The sequence below is a fragment of the Callionymus lyra genome, chromosome 17 (assembly GCF_982586985.1).
Source record: "Callionymus lyra chromosome 17, fCalLyr1.hap1.1, whole genome shotgun sequence".
Lineage (NCBI taxonomy): Eukaryota > Metazoa > Chordata > Actinopteri > Syngnathiformes > Callionymidae > Callionymus > Callionymus lyra.
The window spans coordinates 13,408,534-13,425,048 of record NC_141834.1 but is presented as its reverse complement, the minus strand read 5'-3'; the positions used below and the strand labels follow the sequence as shown (position 1 = coordinate 13,425,048).

General features: G+C 40.0%; 3 protein-coding genes across 4 annotated transcripts in view; 2 read left to right on the top strand and 1 right to left on the bottom strand.

Annotated features, from left to right (window-relative positions):
- itga10 (integrin, alpha 10) overlaps window positions 1–475 on the top strand; it is a 370,978-nt gene extending 370,503 nt beyond the window's left edge. The window contains exon 31 of the mRNA XM_087812486.1: window positions 130–475. Coding sequence (XP_087668612.1) covers window positions 130–186 — 57 coding nt within the window. The 3' untranslated portion in view covers window positions 187–475. The remainder of the gene's footprint in view (window positions 1–129) is intronic.
- A 60-nt stretch (window positions 476–535) lies between these two features.
- Window positions 536–7,437, bottom strand: polr3c (polymerase (RNA) III (DNA directed) polypeptide C). Of its 2 annotated transcripts, none has more exons than XM_087778930.1 (13): window positions 7,331–7,437; window positions 6,041–6,206; window positions 5,685–5,949; window positions 5,345–5,625; window positions 4,348–4,452; window positions 4,094–4,267; window positions 3,094–3,145; window positions 2,950–3,010; window positions 1,979–2,129; window positions 1,809–1,910; window positions 1,007–1,056; window positions 787–936; window positions 536–728 (listed from the first exon to the last, which is right to left on the bottom strand). In XM_087778930.1, exons 2-13 carry the CDS (start codon window positions 6,185–6,187, stop codon window positions 644–646), a joined length of 1,623 nt encoding a protein of 540 aa, XP_087635056.1. In that variant the 5' UTR covers window positions 6,188–6,206; window positions 7,331–7,437; the 3' UTR covers window positions 536–643. The 2 variants fall into 2 exon arrangements, with proteins under 2 accessions (XP_087635056.1, XP_087635058.1); XM_087778932.1 differs by having other exon boundaries at window positions 6,041–6,189; window positions 7,334–7,395.
- Window positions 7,438–7,462: 25 nt separating this feature from the next.
- Window positions 7,463–16,464, top strand: rnf115a (ring finger protein 115a). Its single transcript, XM_087778939.1, has 9 exons — window positions 7,463–7,567; window positions 9,107–9,165; window positions 9,700–9,754; window positions 9,848–10,131; window positions 10,197–10,265; window positions 11,223–11,295; window positions 11,374–11,467; window positions 15,380–15,492; window positions 15,582–16,464. The coding sequence occupies exons 1-9, from the start codon at window positions 7,490–7,492 to the stop codon at window positions 15,696–15,698; spliced, it is 942 nt and encodes a 313-aa protein (XP_087635065.1). The 5' UTR covers window positions 7,463–7,489; the 3' UTR covers window positions 15,699–16,464.
- Window positions 16,465–16,515: the final 51 nt, after the last annotated feature.

The window sequence follows — 16,515 nt, the reverse complement described above, 5'->3', positions numbered from 1 at the left end:
GTTATTTGTAAATATCTGCAGAAACGTGAGGGGCGTACTCACGTTTATCGTACTCTATACAAACACTCGTGTTGTTTAAGAAAGAAAATAAAAAGATACAAATATTGACTTACCTGGTCGTGCGAACAGGTGGGATTCTTCGCCCGGAGACAGCGAGGCGAGGAGGAGGAGAACGAAGAGGACTGAGTCGTGGATCCGACACCACGAGGGTCCGAAGAGAAAATGCACTTCCTACGTCACGAAGGTTCCAGAGCACTTTTGTAAATAGTATTTTTTTTGTAATTCAACGAGAAAAAAAAGGAATCAAAGCTTTTCTATCCAACGTTCTTGAGTTAGTCCAGGTCGTGACTGGATTCAAGTTTCACTTAATTATCGTCCAATCGTCTTGCTCACACCGCTATGAGGAATACCTACCCCACCTTTCAATCAAACCGAGGTCAAAAGTCAAATTTCCTCAAAGACGTCTTTACATCCATTGATGCCTTTTTTTTATATTTTCACCTGTTTCTTCGTAAATAAAAAAAAAACGACAATATTGAAACAAAATGCTTTCGATTTTATTCAGTTTTCGAAATGAAAGAGTCCAGTGTGGAAAAAATAAAACTTCATACATGATCTATGGGTTGATTCAAGGAGGTGGTCCTCAGCTGGCGGGGTTGGCCGTGGACTCCACGTACGACTCCAGGAGGAAGATGGTTTCGTCCACCTGGTTCTCTGCGGAATCGAACCTGAACGAACACGACGTCATCAGAACGACTCGTCACACGCCGAATATTTTCCACTCACTTGTTGATATGGAGACGTAAGGAATCCAGCTGTTGTTTTTCCGAGGCCGTGATCATCTCCTCCACCTCGGTCAGCTGCTCCGGCTCGGCGCCGCTGGCCTGCAGGGACGCCAGGATGGCCTCGATCCTCTGGGACTTCTCCAGCAGTCGCCTGATCGACCCGTCAATCAACAATCAATCGACTCACAAATGTGACACGACGTCAAATCTTTGCTACTCACTTGTTGTTGTTCGTCTCGAACAGTCGTCTTTCTATGAGGTTCCCCACCGTCTGGAAGTGAAAGTGGAAGCAATGAAGCATAGAATCTTGCGATACAATATATTGTGATACTGTAGTAACAAAGATATATTTGTAGTATTTTCGGTGTTGCAGAATTTAAAGACCACATGACTCTTGACGAAGTCATCACAGCTTTAAATTTGTTTTGAAACCAAAACAAGTCCAAACATCAGCTTTAAAAGCTGATGGAGTCATGTATCGACTGTATCCTCTCGTCCTCAGTCATCCGCAGAATTCACAGTCCACATGACTCTTGACGAAGTCATAACTGCTTTCATTTGTTTTGAAACCAAAATATGTCCAAACATCAGCTTAAAAAAAGCTGCTGGAGTCGTGTATCGAATGTATCCTCTCGTCCTCAGTCAGGCTGTATTGACTTGCATCAAGCGGCCGGAAGTTTAATTGCAACACAAAAATTAACAAATTTGCATGTAAATTGTCGATATAAAAAACAACAATTGCTTTATTTTAGACACAATTCGTTGAAATATGAACAATACAACAACTTTCCACTGTATCCTCTCGTCCTCAGCCATCACCGTGATCGTGAAGTATAAACAATAAAACAACTATGATAATGAATAGAATTTGAAGAACAAAAATAAATGAATAATTATAGAATAATTTAATATATATATATATATATATATTTTATAAATACATTTAGTTAAATATTGATATGGTAACATTGTGATATTTAAGTATTTATTCTCAAACCTTCTCCAGGCAGAGAAAAGTTTTACCTTGTAGCAGTTCTGCAGCAGCATTCTGGCAGTGGGCAGTTGATTGACAGTGTAAAGGTAGAAGGTCCTCGAGGGAGCAAAGTCCGGCGTTTTGGGGATTTCCTGACAAACAAAATGAAGCGACAGTAGATGAAACCTTCGAGTGTGCGTCACGGGCGCCTGTTGTTTACCTGCAGCTGCGCCAGGTTGTGCGACAGCAGTGTGTACAGCATGTCTTTGGCCTCCTTGGCTGGAATCATAGCGAAGTCCTCGACCTGCTTCTGCTCGAGGTGACGCTTGCGGAGCAGCAGGCGGAAGATTCGGGCGGATCTGGACCCGAATCTGAGATGAAAAGAAAGGTTTCGAAGAAGCTTCGTGAGATGTTGATGTCTTTAAAACATCCATATATCAGTCATTTATTCATAGAACTCTTAATTTTGGGGGAAACTTATGAACAAACGGAGTTTTAACTTAAAAAATTGAGCTATTTTCAAATTTAATTTATTACATTTTTTTTTAAATAGGGTTGATATTATAATACCAATAATTAAAAAATATATACTGTATATAAATCGAATATTGTCTGGCGTCACTATAATAGCAACATTTTTTGTATTGAATTTAAAAGGCTATACATTTTAAAATGTTGAGTTTAAAACACTTGTTTAAATTTTTGGAATTAGAATATCAAACTTATATTATATAATAATATTTTGAAATATTTTATAATTTAAAATTCAATTATACAAAAAAAAAATTCAACCTTTGAATATAGAAATTATTGAATTCAATCATTTAAGTAAAACAATTTAAATAAGGGGTGGATTTAAAAATGCTGCTCACAACGTTTTGAAGAACACCTCATTAAGGTTCAAGCTTTTGTAAGACGTTTCAACAAACAGGTCATGTGACAACAAATCAAGCAACCATAGAAAGAAGGAAGTTTCGTATCTGTAAAACCTTAGAGCACAACAAACTTGGCTGAAACATTATGACCACAGAGACAACGGACAAAATAAAACTTGCTTTTCTATACATTCAATCACAGCATTTATTCCTCTTGGCGAAGTCACACGGGGGTTGAAGCGTATCCCGGCGACACGAGTCACCCTCGCACCTCCTACGGGAGGAAACCGGAGTACCCGAAGGAACAGCGACTCACCGTTCTTGCACCACTGACTCCAGCGTGGCTCGTGCTAGGTTGGCTAATGATTTGTGCAGATCTGAGGCAGGAGTTTAGGATTCGAACCGGAGACTTTATTGTTTGAAATTTTTGTGTTTTTTCGAAAAGGGGATGAAAGGATACTGACTGTGAACATCCCTCCTCCGCTCTCACCAGCTTTTCCCACAACATCCATCTGAAACAAGACGAAACGAGCATCGTGGGGGAACTTTTCGTTAATGTGTTGCAACCAGGGGACAATTGAACTCCCTCAGGGGCCACGTTTTATAGTGTTACAGCTGTTAGGGACAATCAAACCAAAATATGATGGAAAAACAGCATTAAAACATAAAATAAATCTTGCTTTGCAAAAAATCTAAATGTATTAACCTTTCATAAAATAAAATAAAATATATAAATTAACTTTTTTCTTCTAAATATGATCTGTATATTTACTTGAATTATTTTGAGGGGAACTAATTATTATCCATAAGGACAAAGAAGAAAATAAAAGGTTAACAAAGAACCATAGCAAGTTGTTATTAGAATTAATATAATAATAAATACAAAATAAAATTGTTTTTTTTTCTACACACATCAGTTCTAAACTTAGATCATGTACAACATAGGATTTGTATCAAATATATATATATATAAAAAAAAGATTTGCACCCAAACTTGCATTCACTTGCATGAATAAATGAAAAAAATATATCAATATATTTTAACATTAAAATAAAAATTAATAATGTATACTAGAATAATTTTCACATAAAATCCTGTGACCCTTTAAGAAACACACTCTTACTACAGATGAGATGACTCAAACCCTGGCAGGAGCCGGGGTCTTTAGCAGGAAAGTTCCCTTGCAATTTCAAATGTAAACGGGATCCCTAACCACCTCATAACACATAACATTAAATGTACAAGTGAAGAAAGTTGTAATGCTATTTTTTCAAACTAAGCTAGACGCTAACAATGCTAGCTAGCTGCAGGTGAACTATAGCATCCCCGTAACATTGAAAAAATGAGACCAAGGCCACAAAAAATAAATATAATATAGAGTTAACAGTGATTTAAAAAAAATAATATTCATAAAGAAACGATGGCACTGGTGTCATAGAACGTAAAAAGTGATTCTCACGGGATCGTCCACCAGCAGCGTGAGGTACTGGTCCAGGATGTGTCGGGCGATGTTGTACGTCGGGGGAAGCGAGCGGAAGATCTCGTTGGCGGAGAGCGGTTTTGTGCAGGAGGCGTTGGCTGAGGTCGTCACTTCGCTCATCCTCAACATGGTCCTCACGATCTCGCTGCTGGTCTGAGATGATGTTGAGGCTTTTATTGTGGAGGAGCTTTTTTTAAAAATTTATTTTGAAACAATGACTTCCTGTCTCTGACCTGGTCCATCTTATTAGCGACCGCCCCGATGACCGCCTGGTCCCTGAAGTGCTGATGGAATCTCTCAAAGTTCACCTGCCAGTAAATCCCCTCGTCACCGTGAGTCTGAGGGCAACACGAGGAGTCAACGAAAAATGAATGAAAGTTTAAACACATGGAAGTAAATCAGCGCTATCAGAATTACATACGTACTTAATTACGTACGTACTTAATTACTACATACGTTTTTATTGATATTTTAAATTTCTTTTAAAGCTATATTTTTGAATAATTTAATTAAACAAATTCTACATTAGTGTTTGAAAGAATTATTGAATTCATTAGTTTCTATAGTGAAAGGTTGGATATATTTTTCTTAATTTTCAAATATTAAAATAAATAGATTTTTTCTATTTGTAGCCTTTAATACAAAAATGTTGAATTGAACCAGACAATTGCAAAAGAATACCGAGCTATTTTATCAAACTTTCAGCCAATCTTTGCGGATAACAAGGCAACCACATTTTTATATTGAATTAAAAAGTCTAAGAATTTTAAAAATCTTAATTTATTTTAAATGATTTAAATTAGAATATCAAACTCTGTATGTAAATACATAAGTTACAGTAATTTTGAGAAGATTTTGATTCAATTATATAAAGAAAAAAGTCTACCTTCTAATATAAAAAATAATTGAAATTAATTAAAAAAAATGGTTTGATAATATTATTACAATAATTAAAAAAATAAGTTAAAAAAATTCTACATTTTAATCGACATGTTTAAAAAAAAATCAAAAGGGCAACATTATCATTTTGAAAATGTTCGATCTATTAAATTCAACCAAAGAAACCAAACTTTTAATAATAAAAATATTGAATTAAATAATAGACATACTTACAAATACATAGTTTCAAAATTTGAAATGTTAAATTCAACAATATATATATATATATATATATACATATACATACATATTCTGATGACACTGATATAACTGAAGTCTAGTAACACACACCTGAACATCCATCCTGGTTTTCTTGGCGTTCCTCTGCTCCTCCCCTTCCTCGGGTGAGAGTTGGCGTTTGCCTCGTCCAATCAGAGTCACCTGAGGTACGTGGTAGCAGTCGGGGAACGACTCCGGCTTCTGAGGAGCGACAGAAGGAGTCGGGGGGGTCGAGGTCTGACTCTGTGACTTAGTCCCGGTGGTGGCCACTGAGGGGCAGCGCTGAAGGAAATGCGTCTCCACCAGTTTGGAGAAGGTCGACGTCACCTCGCTGTAATCCATGCTGCGCCCGTCTGCCCGGAGAAATCAAGAGTTCTTAGAGAACTTCTGGAATGTTTTCATTCTCACTGACCCTCCATGTTCTGCGTCAGGCGATCCGCGACGGTCTTCACGGTGCTGCTCATGGTCATGTGACCTCGCTGAAGCAGCTCCTCCACGATCAGCTCGCCGGTGTCGCCGTACAGAGTCTTGGCGGTGTAGATGTACCGGGGGTAGCGGAGGAACCCCAGAATCAGACCGGAGCTGGCGCGGTACTCTATGGGGCTGCCGGGCCCTCTGCGCCCGGAGCTGAACTGGACGACCCCGTGTTGCATGAGCACACACAGCGACTTCTTGATCTACACAACAGGAAGTGTGACAGATTGAACAATTGTCCAAAAAAAAAGAAAGAAAAAAAAGGTGTCCTGAGCATATTTTTAGTAAAGGTACCAGGTCCAGGGAGATGCTGGTCTCATGAATGATGGTTCTTAGATTCTGCGCTCCACTTCTCAGCAGGTGCGTTCCTACTTTCTCCACCACGTCTCCGAAATGCTCCTTCAGCAGAAGACTGCACAGCCGGGTCTCCTGGGAAGTCATCTGGAGAGTTTCTCACTTCCTGATAAAAGTCAGAATATTTGCCTGTTTAACGCCGTTAGTAACACATCTTTCACTAGGGGTGAACCTGGTGATACAATATGTATAAACGGTACATGGGGAACTACATGTGATATTGTATATATTTGTAGTATTGTCGAGTACTTGACACTTGCGTTGCAGAATCTACGGACCACACGGCTCTTGACGAAGTCGAAACTGCTTTCATTTGTTTTGAAACCAAAATATGTCCAAACATCAGCTTTAAAAGCTGCTGGAGTCGACAGTATCCTCTCATCCTCAGTCATAAGCAGAATTTACAGACCACATGACTCTTGACGAAGTCAAAACTGCTTTCATTTGTTTTGAAACCAAAATATGTCCAAACATCAGCTTTAAAAGCTGCTTGAGTCGACTGTATCCTCTCGTCCTTAGTCTTCACGGGATTTCATCGCTACTTTACCTGCAGAGGACTTAATGACTGCTGCCATCTAGCGGCCGATTGAATTCAACACAAAAATGAATTGAAGATGTGAATATTTGCCTGTTAGTTGAATATAAAAAAATACATACAGTGCTGTTGAATATCAATACAATCTGGTGAAAAGATATACAGCGATATTTAAGTGTATCTACCATAGCTACGTCCCCTGCCCTGCGGTTTGTCTACTCTTGGACGGACTGTACGGAATTATGAAATTTCCCCAATGTGGGAATAATACAGGTGTTATCTTTCACATCTAAAATGGTGAATTAACTTGCTGTTGCCACTTGAAAACCTCAACTTCCAAATGGCTACAAAATGCTGATCTTTGACCCCTGCTAAGCCGCTGCTTGGCTGCCACACAAATGATTTCTTTAATGTCCCAAATCTTAAGAACTTGCATAAAAAAAGCTTAACATTCTTCCATTACCGCTTATTAAAGAAGTCTGCACCAAGAAGAAAGCTCTACTTCGAGGCTGTCACAGATTCTCCTTTTAAATAAAGGAATGTACTTTTTGCATCAATTCCAACATTTGTATGGTTGTAAAGATGGACATTTCGCAACAATCTCGTGGATTTAGGGTGTAAAGTTGGTGTAGTAGCAGCTATAGATACTTAAATATCCAGTATAAAGCACTAAAAGCCAGTTAACTTCCACAAACCTTTGCTGTTTATTCACTGCGTTGCTCTCCTGCGAACTCATGTGGCTGCTGTCAACACACGCACTTCCGGGTGTCGCGGTGCATCCTGGGAGGCGGGCGGCCCGTAGCCTCTCGGTAGAGGACTGACGTCACTGTTTGGTTTTTACTCGTCTGGGGAAGATGGCGGAGGCTGCGGCTGTTCCCCCGCATCGGTTTTTCTGTCACTGCTGTAAAGGAGAAGTCAACCCCAAACTACCAGTAAGTCGAACGTGTTTTTTTTCCCCTTGTGTTTGTTACTTGTGTTCGCCTCCTCGGCGAGGTTGACACGCGAACTGTCTGCTGGGAAACGGCGAGTGTCTGCTAAGGCTAAAGCTAGCCTAGCTAGCAGTCAGTGCTGTTTGTTGTTGTTAAAATTCGCCAAATAAAACTCGTGACAACCGGGAAATTCACCGCCACACTGACCACTGGACGTGGATCGTACCGGCCGTGCGTGTGCGTGACCGCACGGGGTTTAAACGGGGGTAAAGTCACTCTTTATGGCGATGGTGTGTTTTGTTGTTTTGTGCTAAAAACAACATCAGCTGAGAGCAAAGCTGACGTTTGTTCGCTTCAATTCAAAGTATGAACGCAAAACGCTGTTTTGTTTAACTTTTATTTTAAATAGAAAGTTGACTGGGACTCTTAGGGGATTTTTCTTGTATTAACCATAAACATTTTTGCTTTCATTTTTAACGATCTATTTCGGTAACGAGCGTATTGTCTTTGGAAAGAACCTGGACAGGAATTCACCCATATTTTACGTCAGCTTCCTGGTGTATTGACCTTCTTAGAATGATCAAAGAAATGATCATATAAAGATGATGATTTAGGGCATAATTTGTCTTTAATATTATTTTGATTCTATGTTTATTACTTTCCCTTTTCCCTAATTTTTTTTTAGCACAAATCCTAGATGGATATGAAATGTGAGTGTTGCAACATTTTTGGTACAATACCAAAAAAAAACAGCTGACACAATTTTTCAAAATGACACATTCTATTTAAAAAAAGGCATTCTCTCATCATGGCTCTTCAAGAATAAATCTGACTGGCACGGTCACTGACTAAACTGGTCGCCTTGACTTGCCAGACTCATTCCAGAGGCGCTGAGTCAACTGACAAGAGATTTTTGTGTCTGTGCTTGTGACTGTTCCGTTGTCACTCCTAAAGCAACATCAAACGTGACACTTTTTTTTTTCTCAAAATATCAAGGCATCTTTTTTTTCTGGCAGCAGATTTAGCTTGGTATTCCTGAGCAAGAAATGCATATTTGATCAGCATTATTTAAGTTGTCATTGATAAAAAAAAATAGATTGCGATGTTAAGCAAATTATATTTACATTTTTGATAAAGATTGTATTTTCATACAGGGTGTGGTTGGAAGACCTGCTCCTCCCCAGGGTTTCATGTGAACAATAACTTTAAAAAAAAAATTACTGCTTGGATGAACATCATGATTTCCTAGGATTAAGTTTGTTACACTATAATTAGTCGCCTCACTCTGAAATATCATTTAAATACAAGACTAAATGCCTGCCAATAGTTCACAAATTCATGTAATTTGTGGTTCAGGTTTGAACTTGTACTACTGTTAGTTATTGTTGTTATGATTATTGTTTGATTTATTGTAATCTTTTAATATGTGTACCCTGTGTAATCTTTCTTCTGAACTTTCTGCAAGGGCAAATCAAATTTCCCCTCGGCGGTTCTGTCATTGTGAATATTTCTTTAGTTTTGGTTCGTTTTCTGCTCTTCCAGGAGTTCATTTGTCCACGATGTGATTCTGGATTCATAGAAGAAGTAACAGAAGACTCCAGGTAAGTCTCAACTTCAATGTTCAGTGAGTTACTGGTGAAAATCCAAAAAACTATCCAGCTATAAAAAATCTGTTTAAGAATGGGTTGATGAGAAGATGTCCTCGGGATTAACTATGACCTTCAAATTCTTTTGCAAATCAGTCAAGGAAGATCTTTGATCTAAAAATGTGCTTTCACAAGATAAGTACTTTATTTCCCCTCATATCCTGAAACTGTGAATTTGATTAAACATCTTAAAATTTGATGGGGATCCTGGATCTGGTGGGAGAAAAGTGACAGCGGAGGGTGGTTTGGCATCTGACTCTAGAGCAGCAGGATAAGGATCAGCACCTCCACGTCAGGCTCTTTGTAGGAAACATGTCTGTGCCTGAAATCAAGCAGTTGAGCTATTTTAAAGTGTTAAAAGAAATAATCGAAACAGTTGGAGCTTGTCACTGCAAGGTTGTCGTGCTTAATAAAGGGATTAAAGGCTGTGATACATATTTATTCCTTCCTTTTCCAAATGAGTATATCATGACAAAATTGTTTCTTCAGTCTTCTAGAGACTGGTGCAAATGGAATAGATGACGCAGCAAACCAGTTTGCAGAGGTATTCATTGTTTTCCTTTTTCTCAATCAACGCATAGTTAATATGTTGTTGGGCCTCATAGTTTATATTGTGTATCTTCTTGTGTACGGCTAGCTATGGCACTTGTTGTTACTGGAACGACCGTTCACAACGGACAGCGACCTCCCGGATTCAGAGCCGCGGCTCCCCGGCGGACGTTTGGGGGGCCTCAACGATCTGGCTGCGTTTGGCAGTGCGCCAATCGGAGGATCTGTTCCCGCTGGTCTCGGCGGATCTATGGGCGGATCCTTGGGAACTGTAGATCACTGGGCCCCCAGTCGTAACCCCCGAGTGCACAGCCAACGGAGGTATCGGTCCAGAGTCAGCAGTCGACCCGACCGCTCACCTGCCGTGGAAGGGTGAGCGTCAACAATACCGAAGTGTCCAGAGGATTTCTTGTGTGAACTCTTTCAATTTGTTTTAGGATTGTTCAACAGTTCCTCGCTGGTCTCTTTGCCAACTCCGGAGTTCCTGGATCTCCTCCACTATCATGGTAAGAGTTCGGAGCTACGCATCCAAGGAACCTTCACCCCACAAACTCCTGCATCTGGTAGGAGCCAGAGGGACTTATGGGGAATTGATCAAAGGAAACTTAAACTAAAATACATCACTATTTGATGTTTATTGTTAGCTCTTTTAATGAATGTTTTAGTGCGCTATCGGAGTATTTTTAATTTCATCATGCGGATCATAAAATTATGCTGTGGGCCTTACACAACTAATTACCAGCCAGAAGTGGCCCACAGGCCTCAAGTTTGTTCAACTGTAGAACTGTATTGATCCCTCAGGAGGTCTCCTTCGGGAAATTGTTTTTTCCAATTAGCCACAGAAGAAAAATAAAGAACATACAACAAAGACAAACATAGAATAGAACATCATTATACTTTTACTCCACTCCTGCCCCCAAACTCAGAATTGTACAATTTAATAGCCAGAGGAATGAATGAGTCCTTGAGTCTATTTGTTTTGCAACTGGGAAGGAGCATTCTTGCACTCAATCTGCTTCTCTGCTTACTGATGACAGTGCTGAGAGGATGACTGTCATCATCCATGATGGACAGTAGTTTGTTCAGTGATCTCCTCTCAGCAACTGTCACCAGTGAGTCCAGCTTCATGCCAACCACAGAGCCAGCCTTTCTGATCAACCTGTCCAACATGTTGACACTCCTCTTGGACACATTCCCACCCCAACCCACCACAGCATGGAACAGGACACTGGCAACTACAGACATGCAGAGGAGCTTCCTGCAGATGTTAAATTATCGTAGCCTCTTCTGAAAGTACAGTCTACTCTGAACTTCCTTATATACATGGTATAAATGTTCTGTGAAGAGGAAAGAGATTTGCTGCTACAGCGGAGGTAAAAATGATGAATTTAATTTAAATGTAATGGAGTGATGGATCTCTGAGAGTCTAAACACTAACAATAAACAATTAAAATGTGTTTCAGGACAGGTATGCTGCATTCTAATCCAGGGGATTATGCCTGGGGACAGGGAGGCTTAGATGCAGTAATAACACAGGTAAAACCAAATTTGAGCGTTGTCACAATCCTGCGCCTTTGATGGCCTTTTTTAAATGTGTTTCTTGTTTGTGTGTAGCTACTAGGTCAGCTGGAGAACACTGGACCTCCTCCAGCAGAGAAAGAGAAGATTTCTTCTCTCCCGACTGTTAATATTTCTCAGGAACAAGCAGGTCAGACACCCTCATTGATCATTAGTTTAACTGTAGATGAAAAAAATGAATGGGCTTTATCTTTATTCATTGTTTTACTGTTAAACTTTGAGAAATGTATAACTAATGTCATCCAGCAGATCAAGCTTGGTGTGATGTTAACAAGACCATTTCGAGCATATGCAACATGATTCACATTGTTATAACCTTCATGATAGGCAACACGATGGGCAACACGATAACCAATGCAACAGGCAACATAATGGGCAACACCATAGGCAATAATAGGCATCCCGATAAACAACATGATGGGCAACATGATGGGCATTACGATAGACAACATGATGGGCAACACGATAAGCATTACGATAGACAACATGATGGGCAACATGATAGACAACATGATATACAAAATGATGGGCAACATGATAGACAACATGATGGGCAATTCGATAGACAACATGATATACAACATGATGGGCATTACGATGGGCAACACGATGGGCCTTACGATAGACAACATGATTGGCATTACGATAGACAACATGATAGACAACATGATGGGAATTACGATGGGCAACACGATGGGCCTTACGATAGACAACATGATGGGCATTACGATAGACAACATGATAGACAACATGATGGTCAACATGATGGGCATTACGATAGACAACATGATGGGCACACAGTGGGCAATTAGATAGACAACATGATGGGCATTACGATAGACAACATGATGGGCACACAGTGGGCAATTAGATAGACAACAAGATGGGCAACATGATAGGCAACATGATAGGCAACATGATGGGCAACGCGATAGGCATTACGATAAACAACATGATGGGCAACACGATGGGTTTTACGATAAACTACATGATAGACAACATGATGGGCAACACGATAGGCATTACGATAAACTACATGATAAACAACATGATGGGCAACACGATGGGCATTTCGATAAACTACATGATAAACAACATGATGGGCAACACGATGGGCACTACGATAAACTACATGATAAACAACATGATGGGCAACACGATGGGCACTACGATAAACTACATGATAAACAACATGATGGGCAACACGATGGGCACTACGATAAACTACATGATAAACAACATGATGGGCAACACGATGGGCACTACGATAAACTACATGATAAACAACATGATGGGCAACACGATAGGCATTACGATAAACTACATGATAAACAACATGATGGGCAACATGATGGGCATTACGATAAACTACATGATAAACAACATGATGGGCAACACGATGGGCATTACGATAAACTACATGATAAACAACATGATGGGCAACACGGTAGGCATTACGATAAACTACATGATAAACAACATGATGGGCAACACTATGGGCATTACGATAAACTACATGATAAACAACATGATGGGCATTACGATAAACAACATTATGGGCAACACGATGGGCATTACGATAAACTACATGATAAACAACATGATGGGCAACACGATGGGCATTACGATAAACTACATGATAAACAACATGATGGGCATTACGATAAACAACATGATGGGCAACACGATGGGCATTACGATAAACTACATGATAAACAACATGATGGGCAACATGATGGGCATTACGATAAACAACATGATGGGCAACACGATGGGCATTACGATAAACTACATGATAGACAACATGATGGGCAATTCGATAGACAACATGATGGGCATTACGATAAACTACATGATAGACAACATGATATACAACATGATGGGCAACATGATAGACAACATGATGGGAAATTCGATAGACAACACGATAAACAACATGATGGGCAACACGATGGGTTTTACGATAAACTACATGATAGACAACATGATGGGCAACACGATAGGCATTACGATAAACTACATGATAAACAACATGATGGGCAACACGATGGGCATTACGATAAACTACATGATAAACAACATGATGGGCAACACGATGGGCATTACGATAAACTACATGATGGGCAACACGATGGGCATTACGATAAACTACATGATAGACAACATGATGGGCAACACGATAGGCATTACGATAAACTACATGATATACAACATGATGGGCAACACGATGGGCATTACGATAAACTACATGATAAACAACATGATGGGCAACACGATGGGCATTACGATAAACTACATGATGGGCAACACGATGGGCATTACGATAAACTACATGATAGACAACATGATGGGCAACACGATAGGCATTACGATAAACTACATGATAAACAACATGATGGGCAACACGATGGGCATTACGATAAACTACATGCTAAACAACATGATGGGCAACATGATGGGCATTACGATAAACAAAATGATGGGCAACACGATGGGCATTACAATAAACTACTTGATAAACAACATGATGGGCATTACGATAAACTACATGATAAACAACATGATGGGCAACATGATGGGCATTACGATAAACTACATGATAAACAACATGATGGGCAACACGATGGGCATTACGATAAACTACATGATAAACAACATGATGGGCATTACGATAAACTACATGATAAACAACATGATGGGCAACATGATGGGCATTACGATAAACTAGATGATAAACAACATGATGGGCAACATGATGGGCATTACGATAAACAACATGATGGGCAACACAATGGGCATTACGATAAACTACATGATAGACAACATGATGGGCAACACGATAGGCATTACGATAAACTACATGATAAACAACATGATGGGCAACACAATGGGCATTACGATAAACTACATGATAAACAACATGATGGGCATTACGATAAACTAGATGATAAACAACATGATGGGCAACATGATGGGCATTACGATAAACTACATGATAAACAACATGATGGGCAACACGATGGGCATTACGATAAACTACATGATAAACAACATGATGGGCATTACGATAAACTACATGATAAACAACATGATGGGCAACATGATGGGCATTACGATAAACAACATGATGGGCAACACAATGGGCATTACGATAAACTACATGATAGACAACATGATGGGCAACACGATAGGCATTACGATAAACTACATGATAAACAACATGATAGACAACACGATGGGCAACATGATGGGCATTACGATAAACTACATGATAAACAACATGATGGGCAACATGATGGGTATTACGATAAACAACATGATGGGCAACACGATGGTCATTACGATAAACTACATGATAGACAACATGATGAGCAACACGATAGGCATTACGATAAACAACATGATGGGCAACACGATAGGCATTACGATAAACAACATGATGGGCAACACGATGGGCATTACGATAAACAACATGATGGGTAACACGATGGGCATTACGATAAACTACATGATAGACAACATGATGGGCAATACGATGGGCATTACGATAAACGACATGATAGACAACATGATGGGCAACACGATAGGCATTACGATAAACAACATGATGGGCAACACGATAGGCATTACGATAAACAACATAATGGGCAACACGATGGGCATTACGATAAACAACATGATGGGTAACACGATGGGCATTACAATAAACTACATGATAGACAACATGATGGGTAACATGATGGGCATTACGATAAACAACATGATGGGTAACACGATGGGCATTACAATAAACTACATGATAGACAACATGATGGGCAATACGATGGGCATTACGATAGACAACCTGATGGGCAACACAATACACTTTACGGGGGAAACACAATAGGCATCATGATACAGTCATAAGGTCAATTATTGCAATCTATTGATATGTTTTCTGCACCTCTAGTATGATGTAGCAAACCTAAAAAAATGTCATATTTTTGTCATATTTCTTATTTTTTAAGGATTTTTTTTTTTAAATATTGCAAAATGTTTGCAGACTGTATGGAATGTCCGGTGTGCAAAGAGGACTTCTCGGTGGGAGAACCGGTCAGACAGCTCCCCTGCAACCACTTCTTTCATTCAGACTGTATAGTACCGTGGCTGGAAATGGTGAGTCCCCTCCAGATAATCCCTGTTTAAACTGATTTTGAAGTCACAATTCTGGATTACAAGTGTTTCTCAAACGTTTCTGTCCGCAGCACGACACGTGTCCAGTGTGTAGGAAGAGTTTGAACGGAGAAGACAGCAGTCAGCCACCGTCAGAGTCCCCCACCCTCTCCATGGACCCTCGAACACAGGAGAGATGGTCCTTCTGAGACGCCCACAGCCTCATCCTCCTCGTCGCCTACATCCACCAACCAGAGGGAGGCCTGGACACTTCTCACTCCCCCTCCTTTACCTCTGATGCAGTCATAATCATACTTGCTTTGTACTCTTGATTCCAATGCCTTTCTCCTGACCCACAAACACAGACGTCTTAACCCGCAGACGAGGCCTGATAGTCTTTTGATACCTACAGATCTGATGACCCGCCTCGTCATCCTGTCCACCATGTTTTTGTTTTCCATCTCTGACAATGCACTGCTGCACTACACTCAAGTGGAGAAAGGCCACGTTTTTTTGGGTCATGCAACACACCCTTTTGAACTTGTGACCAGATTTGCTGAAAGCTGCAACTGAGCCCTGCGAGAGGCGCCCGGGAATCCTGAAGCAGATTCTCCGTCACTTTAAAGGGGCTGAAAAGTGTGATGTTAAATCTCTGTTGTGATCGTGTCAGAGTGATCGACTTAACTCCTGGTCATCAAGACGGCGCAAACGTCGTGCAAACTCCTTAAAATTTCGGCAACAGACTTACGATCAAGTGAAGTCCACATGTGAGGGAATACATCTGCCTGTTATCTTTTGTTTTGTTTCAACAATGACCCCACTTGATGTACATATTACGAACAAGACGACAGCTTCGTGTCATTTTATTCTTCCGTCTTTTGTTTCACATTTTTATTGCTTTTTTAATAATGTAAATACTTCAAGTCCAACAATTTATGGTTCGCAAGGAAAACAATTACATTGGAATGGAAACACAAATGTGAAAAACCCGGTTGTCAAACTGTATATTATATATGAAAAGAACAT

Bases quoted from the DNA above. Each gene is read 5' to 3' on its own strand.
- polr3c (XM_087778930.1), bottom strand. From the start codon at position 6,187: ATGACTTCCCAGGAGACCCGGCTGTGCAGTCTTCTGCTGAAGGAGCAT. The intron at 1,911-1,978 runs GTAAACAACAGG...TTTGTTTGTCAG, and splicing joins ACAACCTGGCGCAGCTGCAG to GAAATCCCCAAAACGCCGGA. The intron at 729-786 runs GTGAGTGGAAAA...GTGTTCGTTCAG, and splicing joins TTACGTCTCCATATCAACAA to GTTCGATTCCGCAGAGAACC.
- rnf115a (XM_087778939.1), top strand. From the start codon at position 7,490: ATGGCGGAGGCTGCGGCTGTTCCCCCGCATCGGTTTTTCTGTCACTGC. The intron at 9,755-9,847 runs GTATTCATTGTT...GTGTACGGCTAG, and splicing joins CAGCAAACCAGTTTGCAGAG to CTATGGCACTTGTTGTTACT. The intron at 10,266-11,222 runs GTAAGAGTTCGG...AATGTGTTTCAG, and splicing joins GGATCTCCTCCACTATCATG to GACAGGTATGCTGCATTCTA.